The 15,372-nt window shown below is 40.8% G+C and overlaps 1 protein-coding gene across 2 annotated transcripts in view; it reads left to right on the top strand.

The window, feature by feature from the left end:
• kndc1 (kinase non-catalytic C-lobe domain containing 1) overlaps window positions 1–12,451 on the top strand; it is a 61,873-nt gene extending 49,422 nt beyond the window's left edge. The window contains exons 24-31 of one of the 2 annotated variants that reach the window (XM_033613477.2): window positions 2,070–2,225; window positions 2,728–2,934; window positions 3,079–3,161; window positions 6,752–6,905; window positions 8,772–8,894; window positions 9,260–9,319; window positions 9,766–9,923; window positions 11,622–12,451. In XM_033613477.2, the coding sequence (XP_033469368.2) occupies window positions 2,070–2,225; window positions 2,728–2,934; window positions 3,079–3,161; window positions 6,752–6,905; window positions 8,772–8,894; window positions 9,260–9,319; window positions 9,766–9,923; window positions 11,622–11,850 (1,170 nt within the window). In that variant the 3' untranslated portion in view covers window positions 11,851–12,451. Of the gene's footprint in view, window positions 1–2,069; window positions 2,226–2,727; window positions 2,935–3,078; window positions 3,162–6,751; window positions 6,906–8,771; window positions 8,895–9,259; window positions 9,320–9,765; window positions 9,924–11,621 lie in introns of those variants that run through there. The other variant, XR_013493683.1, reaches the window with a different exon arrangement.
• The last annotated feature ends 2,921 nt before the right edge of the window (window positions 12,452–15,372 follow it).

Genomic DNA, 15,372 nt, shown 5'->3' with positions numbered 1-15,372 from the left:
CTGTTGAGATTCGTTTTTTATTATTGACAAAATGTTTTTTTATTGACCATATGAATGGTTTTGTTTTCAAATAAATATTTGGAAACGAAAATGTATGCGTTGGTGTACTTTTACAGAGTTTTGCAAAATGTATATAGCCTACCTGTATGTATCAAAATGTATAATTTTCGGCAGTGGTCTCCCGCGGTCGGAGGTATAAATGCTCAGAAGTGTAGTGTGTTTCATTTTTGTAACTTAAAGGCTTCAGAAAACATACAAGACACATTTTTAGTAAAAGTCATAGGAAGAAAAGCTTGTAGGTTTTATCTAAACAGAGTTATTTGCATTATAAAACTGTCGTGGCAGCTCTAGGACAAGTGCACTTACATTGATCACTTCCATAAAATAAAACGAGAAATTGGAGAAGATTGAAAAAATTGTTAAAATTAAATTAGGGAACTGATCACAGATGTGTTGTCTCTGTGTGTTTTTACATCTATTGTTGCTTTTAATTTGCAGCTATACTTTTAATGAAGCTGACATGTCATGACAGTCAAGCACCCCCCCCTGAAATTCCCTGATCGCTTCAATGATGTCATCAAAGCGAAAAAGTGAGTCTGTTGATTTCTGCCACATTGACGAGCGATTGCAACTGAGCGATGAAGTGATATCAAAGAGGCGAACCAAGTGACAGTGAAAAAAATAAAAAGTCCGGTGTGAACACACCTTAAAATGTGTTCCTGAAGGGGGCTGTTTCTGTCCATTGCACCAACACTGTCCATATTCTGTTAACTTTAATCTTTCTGCTGATGGAAGCATCAAACTTTCTGTGTGTAAGCATATTTTACAGGTGATAAGACCATCGGACACTGGGTGTTAAAAGGAGCCAAAGTCAAAATTTTAATGAGGCATACAGCTCACATCACCATCTTACTATACAATAGAGAAGAGCAAGCAGCATCGGTTAAGACATGTATTTGCTATAAGATGCAGTTAAAGCTGTTCACATACTGTATAAAAATAATGGGCATAGTCACCATGATGTCACCAATTGGTTTGGAGATTCCCGTTCTCAAGCCTTCATTTTAGCCATCTTGGATTTTGGAGCCAGAAGTGACCATATTTGGACAAGAGGGTGAAGCTAACCCTAATACTAGCTGTTCACGTGGTTAGCACAGTGCATTTACACCTCCGGTAAACTGTGATAATGCTAATGCTAATTTTCATAGCAAAAACAGACTTAAACCCATTAAAACATGCACTTGACTGAACATTTGAGTCTTAAAGTTTGTTTTTTTTAGCAAAACCAAATACTGAACAAGACATTAACTTTTATGAACTGAAAAGACACTGAAATAGCTTAACAGCTAAACAGTAGTGACTTGTCAACGGACGGCATCATCCTCCTGGATACCAGACCCCAAGACATAGATTGTTTAATCCAATGGAATTGCTTGCCAGGCGCATGCACCAAAGACTGTTTCTTGCTCCTGGGTTAACTTCTGCACAGAATATGCCCAGCAGTGTTTTTCCCAATGGTCTCGCTCACTAGTTCCAGTTCGGCTCATAGACTTTAAATTTTGATAAGGTCATGGATTTTCAGCTTGAGGAAAGCTTAATAAATATAAAACCTCAATTTTGCCAAATAGTCATAATAAAAAGACTCATAATTACTGTGTTCGCAGTTGGAGGTTTCCTGTCGACACTTTTACATGCGTCTCTTTTATAAGTGTGGTTTATGGGGAAAATGCTATTTTGGCCGCAGGGGATTTTTATTGCTACAATAATGCAAGTGGCCACTGGGAACAACTGGATGCAAGGCTAAGCGGTGTTCCTGGGAGCATGCCTGTCACTCAAGGCGGCTACGCCTTTAACTATGCATAGCATTTAAATGGTGAGTTACATGAAAACTCTTGCCTGTACAGTTAAATGGGAAAATTATCTATAGAGGCCAAACATGCTTTTTGGACTCAGCCTCAAGTGCTTGAAGACCTGCAGGTTTTATACTTGTGTGTTGGCTTTATTTTTGCCTCTTGGAGACGATCAAACACTATTTATGTTCTGTATTTCCCTTTTTTTTTCAATCACAGGTGATTCCTGTTGATTGTCGAGGTGAGGCCCTCCTTGCTGCTCTCCACAACCCTCCTTGTACGACGTGGAGCCAAGGAAGAGGAAGCCTAACCAGCTTTGATGAAGATGATGATTCTATGTGTTTGCATTCATCTACTGAGGATCTTGGGAGAAAGGTAATTTTAAAATGGTGACAAGTTTGCAAATACTCTCCTGTCATCAAAATAATAAAAGTAATCTAAAGACGAACTCTGCTCTCCCCAGTCTTTTAAGGTTTTATATAGTAATCAATTACAATGCAAATTAATATTGCCATTTGATGCTACCAAGTAGTGGCAGGTTCGGCCCTTGCTGAGATTTTCTGGAGCAAGCTTTTACTTTGGTTGGTGACAACACACATGCATAACAAAATCTGTATGTGACAACTAAATTTAATCAGGGCAAATATAGAAAACCATTTTTTTTATTCAGAGATGATCTGTTGCAGTCTGACTTCTGGTGACAGTAAACTTAAATATAAATCTAATTTATTGATTCTCCTGTCTCGCTGCTGTTGAACAAGAGCACCCTGCATGCAATACAAAACAGCATTCCTTCCCCTGTTGCTGTACTGTCAGTGCATTTACATAATTCAACACATGAATCCTCTCTTGTCAAATAACTTTCTCATCTCTTCAGTGGAGATTCCCGAGAGTAGTGGAGCCCTCTGCACCCCTGCCTAAAGAAAGGGCCTTCTCCATCGCCTCAGCACTGCCTATGCCTTGCTACGGCTCCCTGGTGGATGACCTCTCCAACGTCTGCCTGCACAGCGAAGAGCGAGTGCCCTTCAGCCAGAATGAATACAGCGCACAGCACATAAGCCAGCAGCTCACCCTCCTGCAGCAGGTACACACGTCCACTCCCACATCTAAGTGTTGTTGTCTCTTTTTACCACTAGAGGGAGACATGCCTTAATGAATGCAAAGTAAGATGCAGATGAATACAGGAAACTTTTGATCTGATACTAAAGTTAGATCTTTTGTAACACAGCAAATGTTCCAAGGTTGTCACCCGGTTCATTTCCTCAACTCCAGAACACAAGGAGTCAGGGACAAGGTCTCTGCACCGAACAAGTAAGTGTGATGCTCCAGGTTTACACTCTGTTTACGTACAGATTGGTGACAAATTCAAGAAAAAACAGAAAGTATATTAGTGAGGTGTTCAGGGCTCCTTGACACAGATCTTTTGAGCCCCCCCAAAAAATATTCCCTCATTTGGTTGTTTGACATTGACTCTAAAAATCTTTTGTGGATTACTGAGGCTCTTGTCTCCTGTATGCAACACTGCTTATGTTTCTCCACTGATTTATTCTGTTTGTTCCTGTGATTTGTCACCTACTTATGTATATTATCAGAGGGCAGAAGTGCTGAAGTGAGTATTTAGCTCGAGCGCAGAAGGAAGCATGCATCTACTTGTTGATGAGAGGCTAGTGCTTTAGCAAAGAAACGATACAGTGTAATAGGGGTGTCCCCGACTAAGAATGTTCATAGTCGAATCTGATTTGACAGATTTTTCCTTTAGCCGACTAATCGTCGAATCATGTTGTTTTCCCTGTCATTGATTAATGAGCTCATTTGCGTCAGTTTCCACTCCAGAGAAAAGAGCTAAAACACCAAAATAAACAAATTTAATTCTTCAGTTGGCATAATAAGATAATAGTAATAAAAGTAAAAGGGTTATCATTTTATCTTTATCTTTATTCCTTTCACTTCATCAAGGTATGATGCTCTAGACGTATGGAGCTACATTAGGTCAAAAAGTCAAAAGTTTTGTACTTGAAAAAATAAAATTTGAAACTGAAAATTCATATGTTGATCTTGAATTTTGAAAAATACAACAATGTATTCAAAATAAAAATAAGCGTATGAAACGTTTTCTCAGGTTAAATATAATTTTGATTCACTTTTGTAATTCTTTTGAATGAATAATTTATTTTCACTTTTCACTTCCATATATTTTAACATTTGAGGTCTTATTTTTTCAGTTGCATCTTTTATCTTTTCAGATTCAGATCTTATTTTTTACAGTTTCAAATCTTATTTTTTCACTTTCAAATCTTTTTTCCAGTTTCAGATCTCTTTTTTCAGTTTCAAATCTTTTTTTTTCAGTTTCAGACTTTTGACCCTGATGTGGCGTGGGGGGCGTGGCGTCAACTGAGAGGGGTGTGGAATCATGAGTGACAGTGCCTTCAGGGAATGTAGGAACTAAAAAAATTCTGACTCAACACTTATATACATCATATTCATGTGATTGGCAGTGTAAAAATTGATGCCAGTGACAAACTTCCATTCAGAAATCTGTTTTAGACAGTACTGAGCACCAATTGCGGTATGAGAGCGATAAATTATGGCAGATTTTGCAGTTCAACAGCCATTTTAAGTGCTGATATGTCCGATTTCCACATAGCACTGTGAATGCAGCGTAGTGTCCGTTTTGCTTGCGATGATGGCGTCCGGTCAGTCGGGTCAATCTGCTGGAGCCCATACATCCAGCACACAGGTGAGAAATGTTAACTAAGTTTTGGGAAATCATAACAAACATCAAGGGGTTGTTTTTGTGACATTTTCATTCACAAATAAACATCCAAAAACGTCATCAAAAGGTTTAGAAACAGTTTTCCTTCTTTCTGACTTCAAGTTACTTCATTAATCAACTCAGGTTCATACAAGTTCATCCACACGGACTGTGTGTCACCGCTCTCAGTTGTTTGGCCACGTCGGACACAAAGTAGCCAAATAAAAAATCAGAGTCTATCAAGAAAACAATCAGCGGTGAAATTAGTTTCAAGATACTTCAGGTAAATGAATAATCCTTCAAAAAAGTTTGATTTGAGAGCACATACCTCCTCCAAAGTGTTTGTTTATGCGCTCCACCACACAAAGTAGCCAAATAAAAAACCAGAGTCTGTCAAGAAAACAATCAGCGGTGAAATTCGTTTCAAGACACTTCAGGTAAACGAATAATAGGACATTCTCATCTCCATCCGTCCTTTTCCTTATCTCACTCATTAGGCTGCTATAAGAAAAGTCTGCAACCAGGTGACTGACGGAGGTAACGAGTGTACCGTAGGCCTCAATACTGCTCTGATGGTCCTGCAGTGCACTCACTCACCTCAGCTTATTTGGATTGAGCAACTGGGTGATTTATTCATGCGTAGTAATGATTATGCCTACTGATTAAACGCACGTGTCATTTTCAATTTTTTATTAACAGAAATTAGTCTGATTTTTGCATCAAAATAGGCTATATATCATGAATTACTATAAAACAAATACATTCTATGTCAAATCAAGATGTTCAGCAGCAGTGAGCACCCCCATATAGTCAGAATGGTACGGTCTTGTTTCATAACCACATTTTGCGACGATTCGACGGTGAGACTGGCAGTCGAATCAGACTTCTCCGAATCGAATCACCGAATCATCGACTATTCGGGGTCACCCCATATTTTTGTGGGCAATATCGTATCGTCACACAGTGCCAAGTGTCAATTTTTTGATTATATGAATCATTGATATTGCAAATACAAATTAAACTTGAATAAGTAGCACACTTGAATAATGGAATCAGTTGCTTTTTCAGTCCACCATATACATTTTGCTGCAAAAAATGACTGAAGTGAGATGAACAGACTGAAAACTAAATCTTTTTAGATAATACAGATGTTGACAAAATTTTCCTTTGGGGACATTATTTTCTGTTAAAAACAAGTAATAAATCGCATTATATTGCAATGTATTTTATCGCAATAATCAGCATATCACAACATGTTTAAAATCACATTAATATTGTATTGTGACTAAAATATCATGATGATAGGTATCGTGGATCCTCTGGTGATTCCCACCCCTATTGAGCAAGTGCGAGATGTAAATATTACTTCCTTGGCTGAGCTGTAAGGTTAGCTAGCTTTGTGGTGCTAGGTGAATAGCAGTTGAGGTCCACTTCCTTGTGCACAGTGATACGGTTTGTGGGTGTAGTTTGGTAAAAAGAAAATAGTTCCTACATGAAACTGCTCACAACAAGGTCTGTGGATTATCTTAAGTAACCGGGTCATGATTTCTGGAGAGAGACATTACTGTTTAGGTTTTTCAAATGTATTTTTGGTGCTTTGAGCACCACAAGCCCAGTGACTTCCACTTAAATATTTGAGAGAAGGCAGACATCATTAAGGCCGATATCTCCAACACTTGGCAAAACAATCTAAATTGATAAATGGGAAAAAAAAACAAAAAACAACTAAACTAAACATATTGAAAACATACTGTATTGATTCCATTGTGTGGTGAAATATTTTGAATTCTATAATTAGTAGCATAGAAATATGTTGAAAATGTTGGCGGTTATCTGGTAAACAAAAAAATAGAAAAAATACCTACCACAAATCCAAAAGCCTAAGGTGACATCTTTAGAGTGCTTTTTTCTCAACCAACAGTTCAAAACTGAGACATATAAAGAAAGAAAAGAAAAGAAAAATACCTCACATGTCAATCTTCAACCATCAAATGCTTGGCATTTTTCCTCAATGATTAACTAAACCAATTAATCAGTTATCCAAATTTCTGTCAGATAATTGTATGGTAATTAACAAATCAATTTATTACTTTTTCAGGAATCATTTCAGGTATAGATTTTCCGACATCTCTTGGTTTCCCCCCTCCAGGAATGTGTCTCAGCATATCCCGCCAGCAGAGGGCAGCAGTCTACTTGTGTGTGAGGAGACACCATCAGACAGCTACCTTCAGCAGCTGCTGACATATGCTGACAGTGTTGCTAACTGGATCTCTGCTGAAATAGTCATCTGTGACTCTGTCAAGGTGAGAGGAGACATGAAGGTAACAGGGTCAGCTGGAGAAAAAAGAGGCAGCCATTACTGTCACTGTCTGTGATTTGATTTCTCATCGGACACGGACTCTCGTGTCAGTCACACATATGTGCTTCCTGTTGCCTCTCTTGTCTCATGGTTGAATGGTTTAGGAACAAGAGAATGTGGGTCTAAAACCTGAAACAGTTCTTTATAAAATGTTTTTAGGCTTCATAAACAGTCATCCTCTTACAAAAAGATGAGAAACTAAATGAAAATTGATTAGATTTCTTAAAGACATCTGTGCATCCATACAGATATTTTTCATACTGACATGACAGCCCAAACACTCCAACTCACACTTCAGCTATATTCAGTGTACCTATCTCTGGTGCTTCAACCTCACATTAAATTCCAAATGACATTTTTACTGCTTTCACCTTTTACTCTTTAAATGACAATTCAACTCCTTTCATCACAAGCTGACAGTTCAGCTGCTTTCACCTCTTAAGGTCTTTACACACCAGGGGTGAAATGAATAAATAACAAATAACATAAATAACATGACTTTGCAACAACTACTGGGATCCTACTGAGCGGTGCAGCCGGTTGAGTATACACTGCATTGCGGCTTTGCAGAATCAAAAGAGGTGTAACGGTCGTGACATGTCACACATCGACCTCTTGTGTGACACATAACGCATCGGCAGCACTTACTAAACAACAACAATAGCATTAAAGTGTCAACAACATATAGCGTCCCAGTTATATGGCAGCTGATCAGGTCCTCTTCTCGAAGGGTAAGGAGCATCTCACTGTTTTCCCCATTTGCAGACATTTACAACCAATATTTGTCTTCTTTGAGTTAGCTGCTAATTGCTACTTTTTAAATCTCCCGTGGTGGAGCATGCCACCCATGATCCCGTCCCGTAGACTGTCCTGTTTATACAAACACCGTTTCAGCACTGTTACTACATCCCATGGCAGATTAAAGGCGAGACCACTATCAGCAGTCCTACCTTATATACAACCCGGCAAGGTGGCTTAATGGCCGTGATATTCACATCTTGAACAGGCAGGGTAAAGGGGGGTTACATGTATGTTGAGGACTTTTATTGCGAAAGGTAAGATTGGAAGGAGTGGATCTGGTATGCACTGCAGTTGTCAAGGTTGAAAGAAGTAATAAAGTTAGCCATTTTGCTTTGGACTATGAAGCCCTCGTGTTTTAATACTCTTAAGCATAGGCTCAACATGATTGGCTGATGCCTTACATTGTGGTGGTAAAGCTAAAAACAAATCAACCTTGTTGTTCGCCACCTAATATTTGTGTTTTGTGTTAAAGTACTCATGACAAAAACAACAGTTTGATCATTTGCTGACATGTGAATTAATAACTGCTGTGAAAAGACCTTTACTCTGCATAACAGTTCAGCTGCTTTCATCTTTCACCCTTCAACTACTTTAGTGCTTGCATACAAGCTGACAGTTTATCTGTTTACAGGGCTTAAACCTGCAGTTAAAATTTCAAACACTTTCAACAATTACAATTCAACTGATTTCAGCTGCTTTCAGGTCTTCACTTCAAAAGGTGATTCAGTGCTTTAATTGAAACTGCGACACATACTCAAAACCTCAAATGCAATTAACATTTTAAGACACGTTTGCAGCTGCAGTTTTCAGCATAACACAGCACATTGTCATTGGACAGCATATAATACATTAATAACTTTGGATCCATGCAGTACTTTTCTTGTTCTTGTTTCCAGTGGACATGCTTCATTATACAGCCTCCTGTGGCCTCCGCCAGTGGGAAGACCTACTAGGTTTTTGCATTTTGGCTTGTTAAGCATCTTTTCCTCAATTTTCTTCCCCCTCGCAGACACAAGTTGCTTTGCTGACCAAGTATCTGTGGATAGGAAAACACTGCTACGAGTCAAGGAACTTTGCCACAGCCATGCAGGTCCTCGGAGGCCTGGAGAACGTGATTGTCAGGCAATTACCAGTAAGGCTGCATCTCATAAATTCCTCCTCAGACAAACTCTGAGTTTCTGTAATAAATCAGATGCCTTCGAGCTAAATGTTTTCTTCAGCTGTGATAGAATTGGGTGGTGTTTAATTAGTTTCACAAATGAGGAATTTGCATTAATGCATTCAAATATGATGTAGAAAGTGTGCGCAGTGAGGAGGAATGTGGCCCGAGAATAGGAGTAATTTAAAAAATCCACAATTAAAAGACACCAGTGTTGAGAATGTATAAGGTATTTCCATATTACCATAGGTTATATTCATTGACTCTTGTATTGAGGGGTATAATTAGTCTTCCTTTTTGGAGCTACTAAATAAAACGTCCTCCTTTCTTGCCAACAGGCTTGGAAACATCTGTCTTCCAAGGTGTGCGAGATCCTGGAGGAGCTTCGAGCTGTGCAGGTGTGTGCATGTGTGTGTGTTTGAGCAAGCACACACACATGTTGTTTGTAACTGAAGGCTAGGCTGGTCACATATTGTGAAACTGGGCTGCAGGGCAAACAAATCAATAGAAAAACAGCTTCAAGCAACTTGCCTGTTTGCTGAGAGCTTACAGCTGGCTCTGCTTCTGAAAGTTACCCTCTGAAGAACCTGATGCATCAAACAACATGCACTGCTCTCTTGCCAACTTTCCTATTTAGCTGTAATAAAGAGAATCATATATGCTTTCTCGGCTTTGAAATGTAAAGACGTTAGATTTATTGAAAATCCTCTTAGAGTCTTTCAGTCACATGAAACCGCTACATTGGACACGCTTATTACTGTGTCAAGCACAAAAAGCACTGCATTAATTGGAAACATTCTAAATTTAAATTCTTCACTGTATGGATAAACTGCTCTCTCCTCAGGTGTTTCTGAAGAGTGACGACCTGTGTCTGATGGGAGGAGAGCACACAAGGAGGAGGCCCACCCTGCCGTCAGCGCACATCCTGGCCATGCACATCCAGCAGCTGGAGATCGGAGCCTTTACACTCACTACTGGGGCTTACAAGTGGACCAAGCTCAGGTGAGGGGGGATCTGGATCATTTTAGATGTTTAATAAGCTTCTATTGAACTTAAAGGATGGTTCAAATTTTTGAAGTGGGGTTTTTTGAGGTACTTAGTGTATTACCTACAGTAGATGTCAGTCGGCATGCCTCCAGTTTGGAGAAGCAGCAGGAGTACTGCAAATGGGGGTTAGCAGCAAAACACATTTTAGCCAAATAAAAGTATCAGTTGAAGTGTATGTTATATTTAGAATATTTTCACTGCTTTACATTTCTGTCAAACTGAGATTTCTGACAGGGAACTGAAGCCATTATATCGCTCTCTTCAAAGCCAGACTCCATTGAGAAAAACAGTGATGTAACACCACTGAAGGACCTGCAGGTCCCTGATCACTTAGTTTGTTTTATTTTGTTACTTTGGCGTTTTAAAGGGTTAGTTTGGATTCACAAATGTCACACAGTAACACAAACTAATAACTAACTGATCGTCAACAGCATGCTCAGCAAGTTAAAATTTACTGGTTTGTTCATGGTCCAGTACAGTTAGCTATAGCCAGCTGCTATAGCCTTAACCTCCATGTTAAGAACTGTATCCAGATAACTAGGGCTGCCCTCTAGTAGTTGACCAAATGTTAGCTTACCGAACTTGATTTATTTGATGGTATAAAAACGAATATTCCATCAAACAAGCTTGCAAAAGATGTGGTTGGATCCGAGAAACTTTATGCTCCACAATTAAGTTATATAAATCTGTGTGAAAATCCTGCATTGTGCAACAGTTTAACTGCATTAAAAGCCCAATGAGTTGCCTCTGGGCAGTCCATGTTTTGGACAAAGAAATATTGTATTAGCATATGTTTTTAATGCCACACGTTCATTTTCTGTAATATGCCTATACACAAAACATACTAACACATTCTGATCCGTCAACATGACTCTTGTCTAATAACGAGACTAGCTGATCCCAAAACTGTAAAGGGAGCTCATCTAATTAGCTCTGCTTCACCTATTCATAGCAACCAATATGTTTCTAACATGCCCAGTCCCCTCCCTTCCTCCAACATTACAAGCATGATTTTACTGCATGCTGGAATTTGCACCTGTTTTATTTTTTTAGAGGTGTGCTATATTACTGCCAGTGAAATTATCCTGATACGTATCCTTGCAGTGACACAATATAATAACAGGTAGTGCCATTAACTGCAAATGAGCTCTCTCCCCACATCCCAAGAATCCATCTATGACAAAGTCGGCCAACTCGCTACTAGGACGCATTTTCCTGTGTCCTTCTCCTCCACTTCAATATGGCTGACCAGATGCTGAGGTCACAACAAGTGGCGGTTGGATGGTAATGGCACAGCTGTTGGATTTGGGTTGTTGATACGGGTGCCAGTGTAGCACCAGATGGCGCCTGTGGGATGGGGTTTGATTGGAAAAGAGGTTTTGGGCCAGATGCTGAGAGGGGACTGGCTGTAGCCAGATGCCGGGGTCAAGAGATCTAGCAGGGAAAGGCAGAGACACAGCTGGTTACTGTGGACCCACGGTTATCCCTTCTTTCTCCCAATCAGGTCACAGCATAGGCTGATGATGCTGCCAGGATGGAAACTTAGATATAATATGCATCTAGATATACATTCTTTTCATGCTTTCACTTATCCTTTTGTTTTTTATTCTATTTCATGTTGCTCCGTCCTCACACCTTCGTCCTTGGCTCAAGGAGCATAGCAAAGGTTGTGAGTCAGGTCCATGCCTTCCAAGAGGCTATTTACCCCTACAGCCCAGACCGAGATCTGCAGGCCTACCTTCGGCGCCGCATCATCCGGTTCGCCACCTCTGACATCCACCTCTTGGCCGCCGACAACGATGCCAACTTCCAGCAGTCCAGTGAGCGGCAAACACGGAGGATCCAGGACAGGATGAAGAGGGTTAAAGCCACTTTCCAATGAGCCCTAAACCAGTAGCATGTCACAGCCCAGAGCAAGACACCATCACCAGGTCAACACCTCATGTCCAAGTTCAAACTGAGGCTCCATGGCTAAGCAACAACCCTAGATGCCTCTGTTGTCTTGGCAGCAGAGCCTTGTGGACTGGAAAACTTATTCTGCAGACATATGTTCACTATCTGTCACATGCCCTTTAACTTACGTCAGCTCAGACTCCCAGGCAAACCTTATGTAGGGCTCACACCCTGAAGATGAAACAGGTTTGTTTCTCTCACAGATCTGTTTGGTTATGATGTTAGCATTTTACTTCCACAAAGAGAAGTGATGTTTATGATTTGCAATGATTCTTTCGCAGCTCATATTTTGACATTTTCTATCGTTATTTGTAGACTGATCTGTAATTTAACTGTTAAGGCCTACTACGTGGACTGAATATGGCAGCAATGTAGATCGTGTGTCCAACATAACAAAGAGGGCAGCTGTATGAGACCCTGAGACCCCCAGGGGCCTCCAAAAGCCACATATTTGCAGTGTAGCAATGTGGTTATATGGTCAAATGTACATTTGTTTAGGAATATGCACCACTAAAGTACAACTGACACAATGAGGGCCTTTAGTTGGAATCCTGCTTCTGAGCCAGGGCTCTAGGAATGTCTGTCCATCAATCCACTACTTTGGTCCAGGCTGAAATATCTCAGGATGTTTGTTACATAGATTTCCATGAAATTTAGTACAAATATCCATGGTCCCCAGAGGATGAATTCTAAGGACTCAGTCATCTCCTGACTCTTCCTCTGGCTGACCATGAGGTTGACATTTGTGGTTTTCAATGAAATGTCTGCACAAGTATTGGATAGATCGCCATTAAATTTGGTAAGGATAATCATGTCCCAATCAGGATAAATGTTAGCATGCTAAACTGCTAAACCAAGATCATGAACACTAAGCATTAAGCTTAAAACCGCTGTATCTAAGTATAGCCTCACAAAGTTTGTGTAGCTGAAGACTCTAAAGCTTTGTTTCCACCAAGCAGTTCAGTTCAGCTCTGATTTTTACACATTCCACAGTTAGTTTTGCATTTCCATTGTCAAAAGTTTGTTGATGGTAGAAGTTGCCATTTGTTTGTAGGCCAACACAAACAACAAACTAGCTGACTTCAAGACAAGGTCTTGCTAAAATGCAAAATGATTGCTGGTTTTAGGACTCATTCCTGTACCACTCTATGGAACCACTCCATCCTGTTTTTTATTACCCCTCTGTTGAGGTACCTAGCGCACCGGTCCGATAGAAACAGTGCACTGGTCGAGAGAATCGTCACTCTTGCTTGACGAGGATTGAATGCACAAACCCACTATTTTTAAATACCCCATCGATTGTGACAGAGAATCTTAACACACTAGCCTGGTCTCTCTTTTTCTCCCAGAAAAGATCAGGGCACAGCCTCTATCTATGGACAATAAGTGAAATGCGGATGCTCCTTTGCATTGTCAGTGAAAAGGAAATACAGCAGGAGCTGAATGGAGCAGTTATGTGTCTGTTACCATCCTGTAACAACCCAGCCTAAATTTAAAAGTACTGTAATAGACCTTGTCTCAGATGTGAGGCTTAGAGAGCCTGCACACAGAATATCTCTACTGTGCACACAAATAGTAATCTCCTGAGCTCTATGCCCCCTAAAGTGCCACTCACACTGGCCAAAACAAGTGTACAGGGGCTCACGCCAATATAGATCACCACAGAGGAATTACACCCCTTTAGGGCACTGCAACCAAACACTGCATTGCAATTGACTCCAGAATAACAACCTTCTCAGGGCACAACACACCATACTGCACCACAAACACACCTGTGCTATCAGGGCACATGTGCAGCAACCCCGCAGGATTTATTTAGGCACCTTTAACTGTTTGCCCCCACCCTGGTACTCTGGCTCTTAGCTGCTCTTTAAAATCAATAACATCTGACAATAAATTACACCAGCTATAAACAAAGCAGCAGCTCAGGGGTCTGAGCTTTGGCGCTGGTCCGGCTTAAGTCACACTCTGGCGTGGAGACAACCAGTGGTCCAGTGCAGTGAGGCCTCCCCACAGACAGCAGGAGAGCCCCTTCACAGGCTGGAGAGCAGACAAAAGCACTCCAAATTCCCTGCTAACTCTCCCCTCACCCTACCTCACGCAGGAACGTCTCCCTGACCCCACTAACTATCTTCACCTTCTTCGAACGGTACCCGCCCCCGGTTATGAGTGCACAATACACCTGGCTCGGCTGGGCTTCTGCCCTGTAACGTTCGCCGAACGCTCCGCTCTCCAGAGACACATGCACCCGCTCACTCTCCTACTTTCAATACTTCTTTGTCTAAGACACTCTCTCCCACAGGTGCAGTCACTTCCTCTCCTCATCTCATGTGCAGTCACACATCCTGCTCTCTTCCGCCTCCTTCCCTGATACACAGCATCACTCACTATACTACCGTCTTGGGTGAAAATGCAAATCATAGTGCCTAACGTGAAACTTAACCCTAAAGTGTTTGGTGAAAACGTGACTGGAGGGCTGGGTTATTTGAGGAAAAAAGTAGGTCCTACCTCATGTCTCACCACATTGGAAGGCAAAAAGATTAAAGCTAACTTGAATGGCCACCCTGGAACACATAGCGAAAAGCCTGCCATCACAGAGAGGGGCAAGAAACCATAATCATTTAAACATGGGATTAACTGTGCATACTTCCAAACTGTGTCTTCTGGTCATCATTCAGTGTTGGAGTCAATGATACACACTAAAAGTGACAGAGACAGAAGTGTAAGGAATGAAAAACGAGATCTAGAGAGAGAAGTTGAAAGCCTGGCTCCTCTCACCTCTGCACATCTGGCCAATTACTGTGTGAAGTGGAGGTGAATGTTGGACTGTCGGTTTCAGAAGGTTACAGAAATTGTCGGCCACTGAGTTCTGAAGCTGTTCAACCATGCGACAACCGGTTCTGATGGACTGGCGCCGTGCTACTGACTCTCGAGGCCCTGTCTTAGAAGGGCCTTGTGTCAGGATCTAGCTTCAAGACTTTCATCATTTCAGCTGATACTGTGCTTATAAGGTGCATATTAGATTACATGTAATCATATCACTACACAGCAAACCTGGGAACATGAGTCATTTGAGCAGAGGAACAGTGTGCATGTGGCACAGAAAGGGGGGTAAATAGGGCCCAGCAGCGAGGGTTTCCCCCAGGCGGCCTAACAGGTAAATCCATCCATGTCAGACATTCAGTTAAAATCTATTTGATGTTGCTGAAACATGTTTGACTTATAGGAAATGAGATGCATAATTTGTTAAATTTAATGAAGGGTTTATTGATCATATATTTTGCTAAACCTGTTTGTTTACCAATTAGGAGCTCACCAAATGAGATTTATACGACTAGATTGGTAACTTAATATCTAATATTAACCCCATTCAAACAGCACAGTGTGAGATAATTGCATTTATTATCCATAGTGTTTTGTGAAGGGTGAAAGCGAGACGACTGTCCCGACA

The sequence above is a fragment of the Epinephelus lanceolatus genome, chromosome 17 (assembly GCF_041903045.1).
Source record: "Epinephelus lanceolatus isolate andai-2023 chromosome 17, ASM4190304v1, whole genome shotgun sequence".
Classification (NCBI taxonomy): domain Eukaryota; kingdom Metazoa; phylum Chordata; class Actinopteri; order Perciformes; family Serranidae; genus Epinephelus; species Epinephelus lanceolatus.
This window is presented reverse-complemented; position numbering and strand designations above follow the sequence as displayed.